The 23,810-nt window shown below is 46.9% G+C and overlaps 1 protein-coding gene across 2 annotated transcripts in view; it reads left to right on the top strand.

Moving 5' to 3' along the window:
• PAN3 (poly(A) specific ribonuclease subunit PAN3) overlaps positions 1–23,810 on the top strand; it is a 2,094,753-nt gene that overhangs the window by 1,572,628 nt on the left and 498,315 nt on the right. For both annotated transcript variants that reach the window (XM_069640299.1, XM_069640298.1), the window contains one exon: positions 13,425–13,512. In XM_069640299.1, the coding sequence (XP_069496400.1) occupies positions 13,425–13,512 (88 nt within the window). The remainder of the gene's footprint in view (positions 1–13,424; positions 13,513–23,810) is intronic.

Here is a 23,810-nt window from a genome sequence, read left to right as displayed (position 1 = left end):
ATCTGCCCTCCAATTCGCCTTCCACTCAAGGAGAATCTTCTCTCACAGAAGGGAGGTCAGGTTCTCCATCCAGGCATCGGAACCCTCAACCTTCACGCTTGGCTTCTGAAAGGTTGAGATACAAGGATTGGGACCTCCCTGATGATGTAATGGGAGGTGTTTCTTTCGCCCAAAAGGCCAGCAACAAAGTCTTTATACCGCTGCCGTTGGAACAAATTTTGCAGCTGGTGTAGAGAAGAGAATAGTGACCCCTTTTCATGTGGTACACCAACGGTATTATCCTTTCTACTCTATTTGGCAAATTCAGGCCTTCAAGTTGGCACTATCAAGGGCTATCTCGCAGCGCTATCGATCTTCAAGCGCACTGCAGAGGAGCCATTGTATTTCAAATTACCCTTAGTAATACAATTTCTAAAGGGATTAACTAATGTCTATCCTCCAAGACCATTCCAAGTTCCCTTATGGGATTTAAATGTAGTCTTAAATTTCCTGATGGGTACTCCTTTCGAACCACTCCACTCTTGTTCGCTAAGATTTCTCAAGCTCTATCTTGTAAACCCCCTCATACAATTTTTCATAAAGACAAAGTTGTTCTACAGGTGAAGCCTAATTTCCTCCCAAAGGTAGTTTCTGAATTCCGCATCACTCAGAAAATTACCTTACCTTCATTCTATCCTCCTCCCCATCCGGGGAAAGAGGAAGAAAGGCTACACAGACTGGACCCAAGGCAGGCTTTAAGCTTTTACATCAGCAGACTTGCTAGGATTAGGCAAGCAGACCAACTGTTCGTAGGTTATTCAGGGCACAAATTGGGACTACCAATAACAAAACAGACCATTTCCAGATGGATCATTTTGGCCATTCTGGAATGTTATAAACTAGCAGGGAAAGAGCCTCCTCAAAATTTTTGGGGCTCATTCAACCAGGGGTATCGCAGCCTCTTCGGCCCTCCAAAGAGGGGTTCCGGTTCGAGACCTATGTGCGGCTGCCACATGGTCGTCCGCACATACCTTCACAAGATTTTACAACCTGGATTCCTCCTCTAGTCAAGAGACTAGGTTTGGCAAAGCAGTATTACATTCTGTTCATTCCTAAAGGGTAACATTGCGTTTTTACTCCCACCTCCAATTACACACCACTGCTATGGGAGTCTATCAAAGATAAGGAATACGTCGGAGGACACAATCCCTTCGAAGAACAAGTTACTTCTTACCTGGTAATGTTCTTTTGATGGGATGTTCCTCCGACGTATTCCTTATCGTCCCTCCCATCCATCCCCGCAGTAATACTTCCCTTGTGGTTGCAGTTCACGCTCCTTCAAGGTCAATAACCAATTCATGCATGACTTATCTTATGCTACAAAACGGAACTGAGCAACAGACGCTGCGCGTGGCTATTTATGGGCATGGCGACGTCGGCGACGATACAGTGGTTGTGTCATGATGCCTGCCCCCGGGAAACCAGACCAGGCCCAGCAGCCTCGGAAGCAGGCATCACGCCATTTGGAGCATGCCCAAAAGCCCCAGTTAGGGGCTGTTTGGGTGCAGTCCTGGCGCCTTTGGCGCCAGGCTCATAAGAACAAAGTCAGTGCTGGCGCCATAGACGCCAGGCTCATTTATGATAACTTACCTAAAGCAGACCATGCTGCATGAAGACCTAAGCCAAATGAGGCTTAGGAGGGACTATTTTCTTACCTGGGTGGGGCAGTGGAAGAATACTTACCAGGGACTTCTTCCAAAGCTATTTAAGCCATGCCCGGACAGCCACACGTGCTTCGCGTTATTCTGCAGTAGCAGCGTAACGCTCACCGTGCCTGCAGCAGCTTCCAGTCTTCTGCCACGCCCGTCTACACTCCGGAGCTCCTGAACCCTGCAAGGAAAACAGAGGAAAGGTTAGAGCAAGAGTTTATTCATACTCACCTGAATCCTGCATCTTCCCGACTTGGACCTGGAAGAAAGGATCCATTAGTCGCTCTTGCCGCGCCTCCTGCAATGCCGCGCTGAACTCACCTGTTGCCATTTTCAGCATTCCATCACGCTCATCTTCAGTCTGCGGCCGCTCTTCATCACCTATGGACATAATAACAATAAGGTGAGCAACAGAGAGTTATCTAAGGCAACAAAGGCAAATATTAAGACTTACTTGAGATCACCGGGGATACTCGCCTAATCTCGAGTCGACGCGACCTTTTCCGCATATCCGCCGCACCCCGGCCCCTATGGGGAAACATTCCGCTTCAGACTTACCCGGTTGCGGAAAACGCTTCAATCCACGGATCTTCCTCCGAATGGATGCCTGAAAAGGAAAAAGACCAAAGCTTCCCTCTTTATTCTGAACAGCTTTTATAAACCCTTACCTGCGCATCTCTGGTTGCCACGTGAACTCTTTCCAGATCCATAAGGGCAACCTAGGGGAATTGGACAGAGTGAATTCCAGACGTTTTGAACTCTTATAACTATTACCTCTACGAGTCAACTCTGTCTGCAACTCGCCAACTTCCCACACCAGTGAGGCAACTGGTCATCTATGCGCCCCTGCACTTGAAGCAGGATGGAGAGTTCATCTTTCCAGATTATCAGGTGAGAATCTAAAGGAGTCCCAAAGTAATTCATGGGGAGAAGGTGGGGTTAACCTTAAACCTCACAGGTGGTTAATTCCCCTTTCTGCATTACAGAAGAGTATTCATACGAGCCAAACAGACCAAGCTGGGTGGCCCGGTCCACTCCGTCATCTCGGCGCTCCGAGTATCACTGGAAGAAGTAACATCAGGCCGGTCCAGATCAACGCCCCCGTGGACACCAGGTGAGCGTAACAGGTTGACGAGGGACACCAACTCGACGGACGTCGATGCGCAGCGCCCTCTACAGAGAAAACATTTCCGAGGCCAGCAAGCTGGAGACGAATTATCAAAGATGAGGAATACGTCGGAGGAACATCCCATCGAAAGAACGTTACCAGGTAAGAAGTGACTTGTTCTTCTAGCAGAGGACCTCCCCAAAATGTACAAGTGATTAGATCAATAAGTCGTGCGGCTCAAAGGCCCATAGCCCGCAGTCGCCGCACTTCTAGGAGAGGAACTCCCAAAAGAGTACAAGTGATTAAATCAATGAGTCGAGCGGCTCAAAGGCTCGTAGCCAGCTGATGCCGCTTAGCAAAGCAAACCCCATTAAATTTCCTTCCTTCTTTTAAAAGTAGTGAAAGTGTGCCGTTATTGCTCACAGTACACCCTGCATGGAGCCGTGCATTGAAGTCAGTAGAATGCCCCAGGAGTTATCCAGGAGTTATCCGAAGCGGAAAAGGAGTGGGAGCGACAGAGGCACAGGCAAATAAGGCAGTACATTCTTTACATTCTTTACCTTTCTTGTTGCAGGTTATCACAAGAAGTAGCCCACGCCAGACGTGCACGGACTGCACAGACTGCGTTCTCACTCTTAGTCCTGACTCCTTTACAAGATTACATAATGAACAAAAACATTTGTTCCCGACTGAATGCGGATAATTCAGCTGACTGCCGCTAACTGCCAGTAACTGCTTTCGACCTCTGCTTTCGACACCGCTTTGCAGACTCTCAAAGTATTTATTAGCTCCTCCTGCAGGCACAAACAGTGAAGACAGCTTTCCAAAATGCAGCTTCCTGCCAGTAACTGCTTTCGACCCTGCATCCAGGCAACTATGTATTGTTAATTCAATTATTGCTTAGAATCTTTGGAACGCATATCAGGTTGACGCTTGATTCACCCATTGATATATTGCTTATTAACTTTTATTGACATGTGGGTTTGGGTAGCCTTGAGTCATTTATTGATTACATCATGGTCTTTGAGAATGACTGGCTGGAAGCTAATTCAGGGGGACAGATGATTGTCCTAGGCTACCTAAACGCATGTTGTTTGTCTATTCAATATGAGATGGACCTCCCCAAATTAGAGAAGGGCAAAAAGCAATGTGGGCACATGTGGCTAAAAAACCTAAAAGGTCTTGGCCTTACGATGCTAAATGGCTCGATTGCTGGAGATGTCCTAAGTCGTCATACCTGGACAAATGGGACCTCTTATTCAACATTGGATTATATTTTTTACAAGCAATAGATTGTATAACAGATGTATATATGATCTGTTATTTGTATTGCGCCCATAGACAAGTGTTTCAGAGCACGATGAGGCAAGGGAGGGGAACAAGTGAGGACAAAACAATGATCTTACTAGGCCCGGTGTCATTGAGAACCTGCAAGTGCAAGGGAGAGCGAAGGGGGAAGTTCAAGCAGCAGCGGAGGTTGGAAACTGCTGAACACCTGATAAAATGGCAGGTAGTGCGGCCAGCAGGTGGTAAGTGCAAGAATAAGGCGCAGACAATGGGTGTCTAATAAGTGCATGAAGGGGACTGTAGGGTTGCAGATACAGACCCTAGTGCATGGGTTGCCAGGAGGCAGTGCGGCTTGGTGGGCAGGGATCTGGGCCCGAAATCATAAGGTAACCAGAGCCAACGCAGACTGAGATCAGCCGGGGAGAGGAAGAGTGAAGGTAGAAGCAAAGGGGAAGGTCTTGAGGTGCTTCCGGAACCGAAGATGGTGGTTCTCAAGTTTCAGAGAGGCTGCTCCAGACGGAGGCCCCAGCCAAGGAAAGAGATCTACCCCCCAACTCGTTGCTTGGAGAAGCGACTGACCCTGAGGGAGGTGGAGGAGCGAAGAGCTGGAGTAGGACGGTATTTCCGGAGAGTTGAAGGTATTGCGGACCCAGGCCCCAGAAGGCCTTGTGGACAATGCAAAGGGTCTTGAATTTAATCCTTGCAGCCACTGAGAGCCAATGAAGAGATTTCAGAGCTGGAGAGGTATGATCCCAGGGCTTGAGGCCAAGGACAAGTCTTGCAGTCCTGTTCTGAATGAGCTGCGGAGAGTGGTTGCAGGCAGATTTAGAAAGAGGCTGTTGCAATAGTCCAGCCTAGAGAGAACCACAGCTCTAGAGACAGTGAGCTTCTTGGGGAAGGAGAGGAAAGGAAGAATACCTCTGAGGAGGTGCAGATGGTAGTTTGACTTTTTAGAGATGTGTGGAGAAAAGGTAAGCGTGGAGTCGAAGATGAACCAGAGGTTCTTAGCCTCAGAAGTGGGAGCAAGGAGCGGGCCAAGGGAGGCCGGCCAGAGAGTGCCAGGAAAGGAAGGTGCAGGTGTGCTGATGAGGAGGATCCCTGTCTTACTGGCATTAAGTCAGAGGTGGTTGGCGGCGCTCAACTCCTGGATTGCAGACGGTCAGTCAGATGGGAGAGGGAGAAGAGGTGGCAGAGGAGAGCCTGAAAACAGGTTTGAGGTCATCCGCATAGCACTGAAAGTTGGAGCAGCAATGCAGTGGGCGAGCGTGGGGCTGGTTATTGGTTGAAAAGCCAGGGAGAGAAATTGGACCCCTGCACCACAGGTAGAAAGTGAGATGGAGGAAAGGAAGCACCCAAGTTGGACCTGGGAGGGTCAGTTGGAGAGGAAGGAGGTCAGCCAGGCTAAAGCCTGATCAGTGATACCCAGTTTATCACGGAGGCGATTGAGCAGGATGACATGGTTGACTGTGTCAAATGCAGAAGAGAGATTGAGTAGGATGAGCAGAGATGGGATATTAGAATCAAGGTTGGAGAGCAGGTCTTCACAGATGTTCAGGAGAGCAGTTTCCATGCTTCTGGCTGCTCTGAAGCCAGACTGATGATCATGGAGATAACCAACAGAATCGGCATGAAGATGAAGCTGGGAGATGGCCAGCTTTTCCAGGGGTTTGCACAGGAAAGGAGTGATAGAGATCGGGTGATAAGTATCCGGTCTGGAGGGGTCAGCTGTGGGTTTCTTGAGAAGAGGGTGCACAAGAGAGTGCTTCAGAGGGGAGGGAAGGCTCCACAGGTGAAGGAGTGGTTGCAGAAGTCAGCCAGAGCAGGAGCAAGGGTGTCAATGTGGTCCTTGATGGTTTTGGACGAACATGGAAGAATCTTTTTTGATAAGACTTTCATAGATGGGACTTGTCTGGAAATCTCGTTTGGGGAGAACAGAGGAAAAGTTGAGAAAGAGGGAGGCTGCAGGAGGTATCGGAAAGAGAAGAGAAGAGAAGAGGACGAGAGCATGGACAGGATGTCCAGGGTTTTTGAGGTGGCGAAATGAGGCCAGGGCCATGCAGAGGGCCTGGGAGGGGACGGGAGAGGTAGAGATTGCAGCAGGGTTGGCCAGCTCCTTGCAGATTTTAAAGTTTGGCCGAGATGTTAGATGCTGCAGAGACGCGGGCTTGGATGTGTGTCCTCTTCTTAGTGCGGACAAAGACCCGATATTTCCTTTGCAGCAGGCGCCAGGACAGTTTGTCAGAGGATGCATAATAAGCCCACCATTTCCTCTCAGCGACTCTACACTTGTGTTTAAGGGTAACTAGGTCAGAGTCATACCGAGAGTTGCACTTGGCTTTGGGCTTCAATTGGATCCTAATGACAGGGGCAAAAACATTGAGAGTAAAAGAGATAGCGGAGTGGAGCTTGGAGAGGGCAGGGAGAAAGTGGCAGCGAAAGTCTCAACTGACACCCGCTTCATGGGCCGGATGACCGAGAAGGTAGGTGGCAGTGCTGGAGTAGTCTTGGCCTATGGAGTAGGCAAGGAGAGATGGGAGGCAAGGAGAGGGTGATCGCTCTAGGACTGAGGAATGGTGAGGGGGTTGGAGAGGGGAGATCAGAGCAGATGAGAACATCAAGAGTGTGCCCAGCACAATGAGTTGGCCAGAGGGAAGAATAGAGAGAGAAGTAGAGGTAACGAAAGAGTAAAGAGGAGGGACAGAAAGGATCCTGGTGGATATTGAGGTCTCCAAGGAGGAGGAGTTGAATGGTCGCGGCCATGAGGGAGGAGGACAGGTCCGCTCATTCAGAGAAGAACTAGGTAGTCGGACCAGGTGGCCGATAGATAGTAGCAATGGTCGGAGAGTGGCAGGGAGAGAGAGAAGGCCTACAGACACGCCATTCGAAGGAGGAGTAGGCCTGCATAGGAATCACAGAGGCAGGAATCCAATCCTGGAAAATGAAGGCTACACCCCCACCGGACTGTTTGGATCTGGGCGCAGAGAGGATGTACTCATTTTTTAAGTGTACCCAGCGAATTTAGACACTATTGTCATTTGTCACCATTTTTTTCATTTAACTCTTACCCAAGACTCTTTCTTCTCTTAGAGTTAATCCAGCTGGAAATCGAGTTTCTTGGAATGTGGGAACTGTCCAAAAGGTAAATGAGGCAGCTTCAACTTACTTAATAGCTTCATCATTGGATTGGCAGTAGTCCACAATTAGGGTGGACAAATATGGTGATTTTTGGTGGAGGGATTGCCTAACCTACAGTTTACCATTGCAACTTCGCATTAGGAAACCCTTTAAAAAAACATCTGCACTAGTTTGATTCCAATATGGTTAGTAGGAAACTGCCCATGCGTGCAGAAATTAGAAATCTGAAATCTAATTTGAGGAGTAGCCTAGAATCTAAGAATTTGCTCATCAAAACAGTGAAAATATTACACAGGAATTGGGGCACACACGCCCTAAGTTATCAACATGATGCTGACAGCATGCTATTCGTTCTGAAAAACAGATGCCCGTTCTTTCTGGCATTTAATGAACGATATGGAATGCAACCAGCCTGAACAGTCATCAGTTTCAGAGCAACAATGGCTTTCCCACTTTGGTAATGTGTTTACTGGCTCCTCGCGTGTGCTTGCCCCAATAATCTCTCAGAACATATTATTTAAAGGGGACCCGGACACCTGGGCATCAATTTAGTCTGTTTTATTTAAGAACATTGTGGCTACTCGTGCTTTTCCAAAAACCTGGTCCACTGCCTATATACTACCAATCTTCAAAAGAAGCTGACGTTACGATCCATTGAATTGCCCACCCCATATTGATTTTGGACATGGATAGCAAGGTATTCTCAGTCTTGCTTTTACAGCATCTGGAAACTTGGCAAAAAACTATTGGTAGAATTCCGCAATGGCAGACAGGCTTTCGTAAGCCCCAATGTACGTCCTTGAATGGGTTCTTATTGAAAGCCACTCCCAGCCAAGTCTGGCAGAAGAAATATGAATCGGTTTATGTGGCCACAGTGGACCTCTCAGTTGCCTTTGATGCAGGTCTACTGTGGGCAAAATTGCAGAGATGGGGAATCCCCTATGGCTTACTTCGGCTTATTATCAGTCTCCATACCAATTCTTATATACAGGTATTAGTTGACCATGATGGTACATTGTTTCGCAGCATTTTAACATCTAGAGGTGTCAGGCAGGGTTGTATATCAGCACTGTGCCTGTACAATCTCTACTTAAGCGACATCAGCGAGTATTTAACTTACGTTGCATTGGCTTCTCCTAGGATTCATAATCTGAAGCCGGTTTGGCTTGCCTATGTCAGTGATTTTTAACATTTTTGATATTACTCTGGTTGGTTCTCCAGCGATTTCTGGTTGCCTTTTCTAATTTTGCTGCGGTACACAGTGTCAGGATTAACCCTAATAAAACAAAAACATTACACTGTACTAATAAAAAAAAAGTTCATTCATTAATCTGGCGTATTGATCATGATTCTCTTGAAAAAGTGGAAAGCTTTATATATTTGGGATTCCCATCTTTGTTAAACAGGACAAGGCACTGGTTGGAGACTGGAAGAATTCTCGCAGTGTGGCGCTTTGCAATCAAATTCTCCGGGTAGACTTTAGGTATGGCAGATTTTCCATTTACCATGTGTTAAATTTTACAAAGGAAGAATTGTGCCAAAAATATTGTATGACATAGAACTCTTGCCACCGTGGGCTTTGGACTTACTGCCTGTCATTGAGGGGCAGTTGTGGAGGAAGGTTCTGCAGGTATCGACTAGCATTCCTCTATGAGTTAGGCCTTCATTCACTTAAATGTGTAGGGTACAATGGAAATACTTATTCTATTATAAAATATTATGCCCAATGAGCGCACCCTCTTTATATACAGAGATTAATGTGATTCTTAAAGAGAGAGGTGATACTTTTGGTAGTGACTTTTCAGACTTTTGTACCCAATTACTTGATGATCTGGGGCTTTTACTCTGAGACCTTGTCGATAATATGATTAATGATAAAAAAAATCCTTTACCGACAAGAATGGGCTCTTACGATTAACACCTTCCATTCCTATGAATCGTTAAAACATTTGAGATTTGAATTCAAACATGTCAGAGTTCTTGCTCCCTATCATACCATCTATCATCATCGTTCCATCAGACGTTTGTATATCCGGTTTAGATGGAATGGGGTTTCAACCAGGGAGGCGCTCTCTCGTTATAATGATAGTTTATTTATAACACGCTTAATACCCAGAGGTTTCTAAGCGCGGACCCAGGGATCGAACCTGTGTTGCTCCATGTCATCTTGTTTCCAAGTCGAGCACGCTGCCGCTGAGCTATCCTCCCGTGACAAAAACCTATCAAACGACTATGGTCTCTTCGAGTTTTTGCAACTCGACCGATTTAGTTCAGACTTTAGACCACCGTTTAATCTCTTGCCCTAATCTTCGAAGTAACCGGGAATTACATTTCAGGCGATTTTCATCAACATTGGCTCTGATGTCTTACGTTTCCTTTTGGAAATTTTGTCTAGCTGGATTGACAACTTCAGTGATTTTGGCAGTAACAGGCTTTTTAACATTATTGAAATTGTAAGTAAGATGTCTGCTTTCTTTTTCCCTCTCATTCATTATTCAATTATTTATTGACCTTTTAACAGTTTTACTAGGATTAAATGTGATTATGATTAAAATTGAATTAGTTTGTAAAGATTTTAAATTGTATGTTTTCTTAATATGTCAATTTGTAAATGAGGTGCTTAAGCTTGTATTTGTTAAAGGTTATTAAATAACCATAAAACAATACAAAATAAAGAAAAATAATAAATGACGCCAGGTTTTGAAGAGCAGGAACATGACAGGAGCCTGCTGAAGGCTGTAGCCCAGTATACTCATTGAACATGTGGAATAATCTAACAAAGCATGCCTTCATAGAAGTGCATCACAGCAACAGATTGCTGAAGGACTACTCATTGTAGGGTGGGTAGGGCCAGCACTGAATAAAAATTTGAATAAAATAAAAATATTGTTGACTCCATGGCAAAGGGCAATTTCAAGAAGTGTACTGGGGCCCTTAACTCTGTCTGCATTGTGGGACGCTTTACTGGCTGTGGACACCGGAGAACTCTGTGAATTATAATAGCACCTCAATACTGGGATACAGATTTTTGGACCTCTTGGCATATGCCCCTCACTTGATTTGTTACTCCATCCTAGCACTGTTTCTTGAGAAATTGCCCTTTTTGTTGGCTTTTCCTCTGTCCTGTAGGAGCTCTTCAGCCTGCCCTGTCCCTAGGATTCATGTGTATGGGAAACTAGAGTGGGAGTCGGGGGCTGGAGATATACTAGTGTGTCCCAGAACAAGATCTGGGATAAATGAGAGAAATAATGCCTCCCACGAAAAGCGAGGGCTGTTGTTGACAAACCTAGATAGTGCCCAATTTGTGAATGGTGCAACACTGAAGAGTGATAGTTTTAAAACCTTTGAATTAAGTGTGACCACTGGCATTCGTCATGGGCAGCATTCCAAGGTATAGTTGCTCAGCCTTCAGTGCCATTACAGAAGAGGAAAAAAAGCACAAGGTAATCACGCTTGGTTCCATCCCTGAATGGGGATTCCAGACTTATTGTGACTGCTAGATCACGTTTCTTTCCATGTGGCCCCACGCAACCAAAGACCTGTTTCAACCTCATTGGTCATCATCACTGATATATAGATTGGGACTGTAAGTGCAGTAAGCTTGGGCCCCATATTTCTGACTGGTGTCTCTATTACAGGTCTGAATCCATACCTATGGAAAGGTTTGTGAGCCACCAGGTAGTGCTCGGTCAGTGGTCAGAAATAGCAGAAGGTTCCCGAATCACAAGGTTCCCGAATCACAAGGTTCCCTATAATTATGATTACATAACTCTCTAACATTTTTTCCCTGTACTTATCTTTGGGGGATCTGTGATAAGTCAGGAGTCTGACACAGAGGTGGCATTTCAACTTCAGAGTTGTATTTAACAAAAAGGAAAAAAAGGACTGTACACTCCGTATAACTAAAGGGTTTGCACTACCTAACTGAATGGTTGCTTGTCATCTGGGTGGTTCTCAACTAGTGTGTCTGTCCTCTGTCCAAAAATCTCCTGCTCTGACCCTACCACTAACAAAAGATAACTTCCTTCTCCTGGTTCACCTGCTTCAATTTTAGAGCTGTTTTCTGACAATCTTTTGAAATTGCTTCTGATTCAACAAAAGGTGAGACCAGGAGAATGACTCCCTTCTCCTGGTCAAACTGTATTAGTATTAAATGCGATTTTCAGATAGTCTCTGACAGCCTTCGAGAGTCCTTGTAGTTCCTCCAAGGGACTTTCCTTGACCAAATGCCCAAATGTTCTCCCATTTAAATACAACATAGTGTCTCAGGGTTCCCTGGTCTTCTCCTTGAGCAATGAAACAAGGGACATCCCTCCCAAAGTATCCTTGGCTTCTTCCACTATTGTTAAGGTGACCCCTCTTGTAACTTCCATGGCTCTCAATGTCTTGCTTATGATTATTAGAAGGGAGATTTCTCTGTGATTTTGCAATCTTCCTTTCGATTATTCTGATGAGGAAGCTTTATTTTGACACCCTCCCCTACTCACTCTTGGTCATTTTGGTACTGGTGCTGTGACGGGGGAGATTACTCCCGAGATGTTCTTCAATCTTAATACATTGTCAGTAGTTACTATTCCGCTTGAGGGACTCTTCAGTATTGATGGTTTTTACACCGTTACTGTGACGAGGGAGATTACTCCTGAGGTACTCTTCAGTATTGCCCAAACCGCTCACTTGTAACTCCCATTACCTTCTTTCTCAGCTGGGCCATGCCAGCGGATCCTCCCGGGCTATTGGTCTTGTCATCTTGCTGAGGGCTATGATCGTCTCTCCCTCCGCTCCCTGCTGAACTGCGTTGGCTACGCGACTTACTGGGCATTTCGGTGTCGGCATAGTTGGACTGCACGCTGCACCTCCCGAGGTCACGACACTGTTAGCCTGGTTCCAGCTTCTACATAGGTCGGTTTTTCACTCCACAACTGGGCATTCTTCCGAGCCTTCCACTACGTCCTCACGGCTGAAGGTGAGCTTCTTCAGCTTGCTGCCTTGTGCCCAGGATTGAATTTCTCTGGGTTAAATGACTTCACGCCAGGTTCTCGTTTCAGTAATTCCCTTCTTGCTTGATCTGGTCTGTAGCTGGGTCCTCCCCAGCGCAGTGCCAGTCTCTTTTGTTAAGACATTCTTCATGCTTCCTTGGGGCCACATCTTCTCAGTAATGCTGATACTTCGAAAAAGAGCAGTTTGCATCACTCCTTCAATCGTCCTCTTCTCAGTACTTTTGAGATATCTCTCATGATCACCTTGTGTGTTCCTCCTTGTGTTGATATTCTCATGTTTTATGTAAGGAAAGTAGGGAGAATTACAGTCGCAGGCTTCTCAGGTTGGTTCTTGGACGACCTTGAAGATTGCATGTTCTCAAAGGTAAGTGGGTTAGGGAGTTCCATCACGGAATGGGTGTCCTTGCCCCCATGAGGAGAGTCTCTCCCTGTGATTCCCCTCATTCCGCCACCTCGAGGAGAATTATTGCGTAGTGGGCTCATCTCCCTACCCTCACAGGGAAGGGCTCCCCTGTGGGGAGAAGTGACACGATCACGACTCGTCACAGATCATGTACATCGGGAACAGTTTTGTGAACAGCCACCCAGAAGTCGGTTTATCACCCTCATTCATTCCAATAGAAGATATACTGCCAGTTGACCCCAAACAAGTAGTTGGATACGAAATGTTAGTACCTACACAGCCCAATTGGCCTTTACTTTTTGAGTGATCTAACTATTAGGGTTGTTTACCCATGAAAACTTCAATAAACCTTCTGAAACTGCCTTAGTGATCTGTAGCCCACGTTTTCTATTTTATGAGCTATAGAGTTCATTTTTCATCACATGGTTAGGTTGATATTCTTTTATTCAAACGCCATGGCTGCTCATCCATACATAAGTCAGTCAGGAAAAGTTGAAGATTAAGCTGTTTGCCCATGTTGGGCTGCTGACCTTGTAACCAGAACAGAGTACTGAGAGGAACCTTCTAGCACAAATGAAGTTTCAAAACAATTAACAAGTTGGTAATTTTTGTTTTGTAAGCCAGAGCATTTACCGGTTGTCACATACCATACAGGTACAATGCATTTGTGAAAACCTATGGTGCCAAATTTACTATTGTGTTGAGAGCCTAATGTTTGTGATCTACTAATGCTAAATTGTATTAGGATTTTATATTTTGATACAAATGAAAATCAAATTAATCCAACATTTGTATTTGCCTTGAAGGTTGCATTTAAATTGTGTTGGAATTTTTGATGTGTTAACATTTGACGGCAATCAAAATAATCCACTGGCCCTTATGCCACAATACCAGGTAAGGCATCACTTTTTCCAAATCTTTGCTTTAAAGCTACTTTTCTTTGTCATTTGTTTCATGAAATGTAATGTTGTCAAATTATTTATTTTAGGTGTGTGTGTGTGTGTGTGTGTGTGTCTCTCTCTCTCTCTCTCTCTCTCTCTCTATATATATATATATATATATATATATATATATATATATATATATATATATATATATATATAAATCTGTGTCCGAGTAAAAAGAATGCTGCGGCAGGACCGCACTCTGTGGTCTAAGGGCAAATAGAAACAATTAATTTAAACAAAACTGTGAGTAAATAACACAAGTTTTATAGAATCCAAAGAGATTTCACCATTAGCAGAGTACATAGGGAGTAAATAAATGTCTTTTTTCGCACTTCCTGGTGCTTCACATAAATGTGTGTGTGTATATGTATATACATATATATATATATCTATCTCTGAGGTTTGTGGAATCTGCTTAGATCACATGCTGTGCATAGGCCGACATCTAGTGGAAGCTGCGGAGTATTAGTTTGTTTTTCGAAACTCGAAAATGGGCGTCGACACAGGGCGTGCCAGTAATACTATCCCTAGTGTGACGTCCACTGTACCCAAGATCCCTCACGCGTCTAGGATCCTCAGATTGTTTTTTTCTGCCATACTGGTCGGAAGCATTTTGCGGAGTCCCCTGGCCTTAGCCATACTTTTGCTAAAAATTTAAAAATAATAATCTATTGACATCCTTCCACACCCCAACGTCGAACTTCGACACTCGACGCCGGCTGGAGAAGAAATCGACCGTCGGCTGCTGCATGACAGATTTGGGCCCCGGAAGGCCTCTGGCCTCGGCCCTACAAGTAGAGAGTGTGGGGGGTGGTACATACTCTACACTCTTGGTATATAGGTACACCTTATACATTTCCTACACTTAACAGCCCGCTGCCTCAAGGTGCGTATGGAGGGTACCCCTTTTCAATTCTGCCCCAAATGCAATCGCAAATACCCTTGGGTCGACAGGCACGCCACGTGCAATCTCTGCTTGCCGAGGGACCACCCCGAAGCGAACTGCAGAGCGTGTAGTAGGTTTAAACCTAAGACACTTAAGGACCGTTCGAAGCGTTGGGCCCACCACGCCAGGCAGGCGGCCATGGCAGCGGAGGGCGCCTTCAGCGACGGCAGCAACGCCGTACTTTCGGACGGCGAGGGCATTACGGCGTCGAAAGACAGCCGAGCGCAGGTCCCCGACCTTGGAAGGTCGTCCAGCAGGGCGGCTATGGGGAAGACCCCCGGCGACACAAGCGCTTCACATACTACACACACTAAACACACTAAGTCCAACCGAGACTCGACGACGTCGAATTCTCGGAAAGAGGCACAAACAGAACGGTCCGATTCGGTGTCCTCTGGGCGCTCTCGATCAAGATCGCCGCATGACTCCAGGCAATCATCCACTCTTGCCAAGAGTGCCTCGCTCCCTAGGCTAACAGAAGTTCGATCGTCGGAAGACAAAGACGACTTCCACCCCCAGGCCGCGCTCCAGGAGTCGGAGCCCGCAGTTAAAACCAGCGAGGCCCCACGCTTGAAGGACAGGGACACCACCCCAGATCCTCGACGCCAGGCGTCGAAAAACTCCAGAGCCACTAAAGGACAGGGACATTTTTTTTCCACTCACGGGGAGGGGGGAAAACAGCAGAAGAAACAACCTTTGCACTCTTCCACACCTGTGAAACACACCACTCCCCCTAAACAGACAAACAAAACCAGGTCTGCTGATATGTCTAAAACCAGCAAAGCTACTCAAGATAAATCCCATAGACTTGCTGAGAGAGTCATTCCCAGTTCCAAAAAATGGTCCAGTGAAGACATAGATAGGGTCATGTCAAGAATGTCTTCTTTGGCAGATTTTTATGATAAAAATCCAGAACATTTCCTCTCGTATGATCCACAGGGGGCGACACCCTCAGGCTCTACTGATCCCATCACCCCCGAGTAAAAAGCCCCGGTTTGAAACTCTGATAAGGTCAGAACCCTTCGAGGTACAACCATACGCAAGACCATACTCACTGTATCAAGGAGAGGCTTCCTTTTGTGAGTTCCAAGAATTTGGTATGATAGAAGAGCAAACCGGGACAGGCTACTATGGGGATGATGAGGACCAGGAAGAGGAAGAGGAGGACCCGGAAACATACAGAGTAGATTCCCCGGTAGAGAACGAAGCCCTGGTTACTGACTCCCCGGTCGATAACCAACCCTTCCTAAACGAGGTTCTCGCACGCGCAGCAGAACATTTCCACATTGACACCCATGGTGTCCAGGAGGAAAGGGACTTCGCAGAAGAGTCAGTGGGAGAAAGCAGGCCTGTTGCCCAGACCATCCCTATCCTTAAATCCATTCAGCGGAGAATAGATCCGTCCCTGGTGAACCCGAACCTCACCAGAGCAGTCAATCCCAGGGTTGAAAAACTTTTCAGGGCGGCCCAGTCTGACCCTCTCTATATAAGAGGACATCTGAAGCCAGACTCCCTAGTTGTCACCAACTCGTAAGAGGGCTGGAACACCCTTGTCATCGTCCGAAGCTCCTCCCGACAAGGAGAGCAAAAAACTATACGGTTTCGGCAGGAAAGTAGCCTCAACGTCCGCCTATCAAGCAAGGATTGCAAACTCCACCACGCTGTTGGCCAGCTACAACTGCCATCAGTGGGAAGACGTCGCGGCACTCATAGCCTCTGCTCCTGAACCTTTAAAGGGCCAGTTAGCTTGGATTTCCGCAGAGGGTAGAGCAGTGTCTGGTTGCATTTTGAAAGCAACCTTCGACGCCGCGGATAACGCAGGCAGATTTATAGCGGAAGGCACTGTTATCAAAAGACATGCGTGGTTACGGCAGTCTGGTTTTAAGGCAGAAACCCAGGCATCATTGTTGGACAAACCGGTGGAAACCGATCTGTTTGGTAAGGCGGTCGAAGACGCACTGAAGAATGTCAAGGACGAATACGAGACACTCAAGTCCCTTGGCCAGTTAACCAATAAACCCCCTAACCAGAGAGGGAATAGTAATTTTCGTCGCCCACGCGGCCAAAATTCCCAGAGAGGATCTACCTATTCCCAAGGGCAGGGTACACAGTGGAACAACAACCAACAGTCTACCCAATGTTACGGCAGGGGTAATAGGAGAGGTTGTGGTAAAGGCAGAGGCAGCCCCAACAAGGGAGGCGGCACGCCTCCACCAAAGCAGTGACGCTCAGTTCAGGGGTCCCTTCTCACGCAACCCCAGTAGGGGGACGCATTTCCAACTTCACCCAGGCTTGGGAAGGGATCACATCACAGATGGGTGCTGTCAACAGTATCCACAGGATATTGTATAGAACTACTGCAGCGACCCCGGAACCATCCTCCACGACAAAGAGTACGCTCTTTAGAACATCAGAAGATTCTCCTCGAGGAGATCGCCATTCTGCTAGAAAAGGACACGATAGAACTCGTCCCGGGACACCAGGTAAACAAGGGTATTTATTCAACTTACTTCCTTGTGCCAAAGAAAGATTTGACAATGCGCCCAGTATTGGACTTACGGCCGGCCAACAAGTATGTCAAGCCCCAAATGGCAACCTTGGATATGAAGGATGCTTATTTTCATATTTCCATGTTCCCAGCGCACAGAAAGTATTTGCGCTTTAAGGTGGACAGCCGACACTACCAATTCAAGGTACTGCCCTTCGGGATAGCTTGAGCACCAAGGGTATTCACCAAGGTACTGGCGGTGGCGGCTGCACACCTACGCAGGGAGGCAATCCCAGTGTACCCTTATCTGGACGACTGGCTCATAACGGGAGAAACCCCAGGAATTTGCAGGACAAACATTCTAAGGACTATCGACCTCCTTCACGAGTTAGGCTTCTCAATCAACGAGAAAAAGTCAAGCCTAGTGCCAAGCACCTCAAAACCATTCCTAGGAGCTATCCTAGATACCCAAGAGGGGTTGACCTTTCCCTCTGAAGAAAGAATTCGGAATATAAAACTGCAAATTCTGCATTATCAGTCCGGTCAACAAATAACGGTACGCAAAGCAATGCGTTTACTGGGCATGATGGCGTCATGTATTTACCTGGTCCCCATCGCGCGCCTGCCCATGCGTCCCATGCAGGAATGGTTGGCGAAACAGTGGTCTCAGGCAAGTGGTCAGTGGGACGATCTAGTGGTCGTTTCACCAACACTGGTACAAAGCCTTCACTGGTGGACAAGAGAGAATCTCGCACAGTGGAAACCCTTTTACGATCCCGAGGTACAGGCAATAGTCACTACAGACGCATGCCTGACGGGGTGGGGAGCTCACCATCTCCACCACACAGCTCAGGGTCTCTGGTCTCACTCAGTGGCCAAGAACCACATCAACCTGCTAGAGCTTCTGGCAGTATTCAGAGCGCTTCAGGCGTTCCAGCCCCACCTACTAAACCTGTCAGTGCAAATCCGGACGGACAGCACAACAGCCAGGTTCTACCTGAACAAGCAAGGAGGGACTCGCTCGCCAAATCTGTCCAAGCTTGCCCAGAAAATCTGGATATGGGCACTCAGACGGAACATCTTCCTGTCATCACAACATGTTACAGGGGAGCTCAATTCCCTAGCGGATGCTCTGAGCAGAGACTCCCTCCCAGAGGAACACAAATGGGTTCTACACAGAGAGGTCGTAGAAAATATCTTCCCTCAGTGGGGCTTCCCCACTATATAGATTTATTCGCCACAAGCGAAAACAGACAATGCCCAGGATTTGCATCCAGGTTCCCCCAACCAGACTCCCAGGGGAACGCCCTGTGAATGAACTGGTCAGGGATGTTTGCGTACGCTTTTCCACCAACTCCTCATCAGGAAAGTGGTGAACAAGATGAACAGAGAGTCGATGACGCTCGTCCTAGTTGCTCCCATGTGGGCAAGACAACCGTGGCACTGTTACTTTGACAAGTGGAAGAGGTTCGTTATCTAGTGCCAGAGTAGATCAATCAACCCCGTTCATTGCACTCCTTCCACTATTGTTACATACATGCTCCACCTGCTGGATGCAGGATTGGTTTTTAACTCACTGAAAGTACACCTGGCGGACCTGTCGGCTTACACCACTTCCCATAGCAAAGTTTCGTGGTGGAAAGTTCCAGTAGTTAAAGCCTTCATGGAAGGAGTAAAGAGACTTCACCCTCCTATTTCAAACCCACCACCAGGGTGGGACCTTAATGTGGTGCTAGCCAAGCTCATGGGCCCCCCTTTCGAACCCATGCATAAAAGCAGTCTCAAACACCTGACTTATAAAACGGCCTTCTTAGTAGCTATTACTTCTATAAGAAGGGTCAGTGAAATTCAGGCTCTGTCAGTGCAGGATCCCTTCTTTACTGTCCATAAAGACAACCTGGTTTTACGCACACACCCTAGGTTCTCACCTAAGTTTATATCTAAATTCCATGTAAACCAGTCCATCGAGCTTCCGGCTTTCTTCCAGGACCCACAAAGCTCGGCTGAGGTGAAACTACACAGCCTAGATGTGCGTAGGGCGGTCCTTCACTATGTAAATAAAAGCAGACCGCTAAGAAAAACAGATCAACTGTTTGTCTCCGTAGCTAGAGGCAGAGAGGGGGATCGCGTCTCTAAAGGTGCCATCTCGAAGTGGATTATTAACTGTATCCAGCTGTGTTACTCACTCCCTTTCACGCCAAGAGCCCACTCTACCAGAGGCATTGGGGCCACTCTGGCTTTCATTGCAAATGTACCCCTTGACACCATTTGCAAAACAGCTACTTGGAGCTCTATTCACACTTTTACTCAGCATTACTGCATTGACACCCATTCCAAGGCAGATACACAAGTGGGACAAGCGGTTCTAAGACACTTATTTGCTCATGATCCTTCTCGCATCCCACCTCCTTCAGGTACTGCTCGCTAATCTATGCACAGCATGTGATCTAAGCAGATTCCACAAGCCTCAGAAGGGATACATTAATCACCGTAATCGTTTTTCTGATGTTTGTATCTGCTTAGATTCACATGCGACTCACCGTTCTTCCCCTCTGAGAGAAGGCGCATGATTGCTTGTAGTCAGTCTTACCTTTCTGTCTATCTGCTTGGATTATCTGTACTCGCGCTATTCCTCATGTCAGCAAAAATACAATCTGAGGATCCTAGATGCGTGAGGGATCTTGGGTACAGTGGACGTCACACTAGGGATAGTATTACTGGCACGCCCTGTGTCGACGCCCATTTTCGAGTTTCGAAAAACAAACTGTAATACTCCGCAGCTTCTACTAGATGTCGGCCTATGCACAGCATGTGAATCTAAGCAGATACAAGCATCAGAAATACGATTACGGTGAGTAATGTATTATATATATATATATATATATATATATATATATATATATATATATATATATATATATATATATATATATATATATATATATATATATATATATATATATATATATATATATACTTGCCGGTCTGCTTAGATCACATGCTATGCGTAGGCCAACATCTAGTGGAGGCTGAGTAGTATTACATTTTTTGCTTTCGTAGCTCGAAAAGGAACGTTGACAGGGCGTGCTAGTAACACTATCCCAAGTGTGACGTGTACTGTACCCATGGTCCTTCACGTGTCGAGGTCCCTCAGATTGTTTTTTCCCGCCATTGTAGTCGGACGTATATCACAGAGCTCCTTCATGGCTGACGCCATTACTTAGTGAAGATTAATCTTCGTAATTCTTTCTGTCCTTTAGACTACCGTTTACCGCATGATCTCTGGCAATGACTTTGAGGACCAGTCCATTCTCCGCCACAGCGACTCACGTCTTGCCAATCCTCTGTTCTACGGCCTTTCAAGGCCCATCTGGCCTCGGCCTTGCACATTAGGGAGAGCGTAATGAGGTTCACATTTCAGTCTCACTAAGAGAATGTATATTCCCCTTTACTCCTGTTTATTTCACCAGGCTATTACATCATGGAAAACATTCCTTTTTAAATGAAGTCCTTCCTGTAACAGGACGTTCCTGTGGAAGGATTTGCACCGAGTGTGCAACCTTTGTCTTCCCAGGGACCATGCCGAAGAACGGTGCAAGTCTTGCAAACTGTTCAGGCCAAAGACTTTAAAGGACCGCAAGACTCAATGCTAGGCCCATCACACCATGCAGGCCGAGCCCTCCATGGATGTCGAGAGAGCCTCCAGCGATGGCAGGATTAACGTCCTAAGTGACGCAGAGGACGATCGGGATCCATGGGATTCCCACGTGCGAGCCCCCGACCCCAATGGGCAGGCCGGCGGTTCTGCTACGGGGACAGCGCCCAGCAGCTCAAGCATTACCAAGTCACAACACCAAGCACATCCCCCGAAAGTGGACCTCGTTGTCGACTGATAAGCCACACACGGCATTGAGGGGAAGGTCCGAACGTTCCTTGTCCTCTGGGTCGTCACGATCACCACACGGCAGGCCCTGAAACAGATGTTAAAGTCTGTTTCCAACACCGCGTCTACATTTGGGAAGTCCTCGGGTGCTGACGACCGGGCGTCGAAAGACGCGTCAACAGCCTCTGGAAAAAACTCAAAATTGAGCGAGTTAATTAAAAAACATGTACCAGACACCTTACTAAAAGCCAGAATGTCAAAAAAACATAAATCTTCGACACACTAGGTTAAAAAGGTACAGACTACCAAAAGCAGGGATTACACTACCCCTGAAGATACCCTTTCTAAGGATGTGCAGAAGGCCCCTGCCCCAGAACCCCCACCTACACCCGCTCCTTCTACTCCTGCTCCCTCTGTGTTTCTAAGCTCCTCCCAATGGACCACAGAACAGTTTGATAAGGTCAGGAGGAGAATGTCCAGTTTTATAAACTTCTTTAACGACCACACCGAAGTCCTCCACAACCTTCAGGGGACCCCACAGAATGGGGCAGCAGACACTCGGCCTGCTGCCAAAGAAGCCCGCCTGGACACCATGCAGGCTACCACCTCATCACATCAGGACCTGGGTCAGGACACATTATTATTATAATAGCACTCAGGGCTCACAGGACCCTGGCTCATACAGACCCAGAGGACCAAGGGTACACAGGAGACTTGGACCAATTTTATGGTGACAATGAGGACGTTTGCATCATCCAGTCTCCAGACCATTCCGACCCACCGTTGGCTGACTCCCTGGTAGATAACCAACTGCAATATAATGACCTGCTCCTAAAGGCTTCAGAACACTTCTAACTAGACACCCAAGTCGACAAGGACTTCTTTGAGGACATCCTTGGGGCAACTCAATTTATCCCCCTGTTACAATCGGTCCAGAGACGCATTCAGCCCTCTCTGCTTACACTCAGTTTGGCAGTCAAACTGCACATCCAAAAGATTTTCAAACCAGCCCCCTCAGATCCCTTATACATTAGGGGGCAGCTAAAGCCTGACTCCCTAGTAGTCACCACTACAAGAAAGAGAGCAGAAACCCCTCTGGCCTCTGCCGAAGCCCCTCCTGTCAAGGAGAGTAAACCGATCTACACCCTGGGCAGGAAGGTAGCGTCCTTTACAGCCTATCAAACAAGAATAGCTAATAACACAACGCTATTAGCCAGCTATAATTGCCACAAGTACGACGAAATCGCACAACAAATAGACTTATTCCCAGAGCCCCTAAAGACACAGCTCTCGCTCACCGTCGCTGAGGGGAAACTAGTAGCCAGCTGCATACTTAAAAATAATCTGGACGCAGCAGACAATGTGGGAAGAATTGTGGCAGAAGGCACACTGATAGAGCGCCATGCATGTCTCTGTCAATCGGGTTTCAAACTAGAAACCCAGGCTGTTCTTTTGAACATGCCCATTGAACCCAATGCTTTATTTGGCAAAGCAGTTGAGGATGCACTTAAAAGCGCGAAAGAGGAATATGATACCCTCAAATCCCTGAGTCAGCTCACTAACAAGCCCTTTGGGCAGAGAGGGGGCTCAAACTCTAGCAGGTTTAGAGGACAGAACTCCCAGCAGTCCTCGAATTACAATCAAGGTGGGCAAGGTTCGTTCTGTGGCTGTTCACAAGTGTAGTCCTCCCAACAGGGTTTTCAGAGGCCAAAGAAGGTCTAGCAGTAGGGGCCGTTCCTCCTCTTCAAGAGGGGGCTCAACCCCTCCCAAGCAATAACCACCAGCTACAGGTTCCCGCCCATGCCACACCAGTAGAAGTTTGTATTTCACACTTTACCCACGCATGAGAGGGGATCACTTCAGACAAGTGGGTACTTTGCACTGTGGTGGTCGGGTAGTGCGTGCAGAAAGCCGAAGGGGTGGCCCATGTGGCTACACTCAGTTGTAATCGCCCATGCAGTATGAAGGAAAGGGGATGGGACGTAATAGTAATTATAAGTTACTCACCATAGTGACTAATGTACTCTTTTCCTCCATACGTCCCACCCACCCCCCCCCCCCTAATAAAACTGGTGTCATTAGGCAATGTTAGTCTATTGTCGACGCGTCTATGGGCACTGAGGTGTGGCGCCGGAGGGCGGAGTCAGGGCAGCACATGCTCCCAGGGCCACACCCCCACGCGCCTGGTTCTGTCTCCCGTCCCTTGGAAGGGACGCCCATGCAAAATGGCGGAAAGGGGACTAAGGACTAAGAGTACTTTAGTCACTACGGTGAGTAACTTAACATTTTTAACAAATGGAAAAGATTTGTAATATGGTGCAAAAAATGTAAACCCAATCGAATGTACTCCATCACGCATTCTTCATTACATACACCACTTACTAGACTCTGAGCTACTATTTAACTCTATCAAGGTTCACCTAGCTGCCCTATCCGCGTACACCACTTCTCAAAGCAAGGTGTCCTGGTGGAAAGTCCCTTTCATTAAGGCATTCATGGAAGGAGTAAAAAGACTCTCCCATTTCAAACCTGCCTCCTGGTTGGGACCTAAATGTGGTACTTGCAAAGCTCCTGCGACCCCCCCCCCCCCCCCCCCCTCTTGAACCTATGCATAAATCCAACCTTAAATAACCAATATAAATGGGCTTTTCTGGTGGCTGTCACCTCCATAAGAAGGGTCAGTGAACTACAAGATTTGTCTGTGCAAGACCCTTTCTTTGTTATCCACAAAGACAAATTGCTACTAAGAACACAACCTAGGTTTTCACCCAAGTTCATATCTATGTTCAATGTCAACCAGTCTATTGAACTACCGGCTTTCTTTCAAAGCCCTTCAAGTTCAGCTGGGAAAAAACTCCACACACTAGATGTAAGGAGGGTGGTCCTTTACTATGTAAACAAGACAAGACCGACTCTGCCTTTCACACC

Source organism: Ambystoma mexicanum, chromosome 7q (assembly GCF_040938575.1).
Source record: "Ambystoma mexicanum isolate Mex_15411 chromosome 7q, UKY_AmexF1_1, whole genome shotgun sequence".
Taxonomy (NCBI): Eukaryota; Metazoa; Chordata; class Amphibia; order Caudata; family Ambystomatidae; genus Ambystoma; species Ambystoma mexicanum.
The sequence above is the reverse complement of the archived record's forward strand: the minus strand, read 5'-3'. Positions and strand labels throughout refer to the sequence as shown.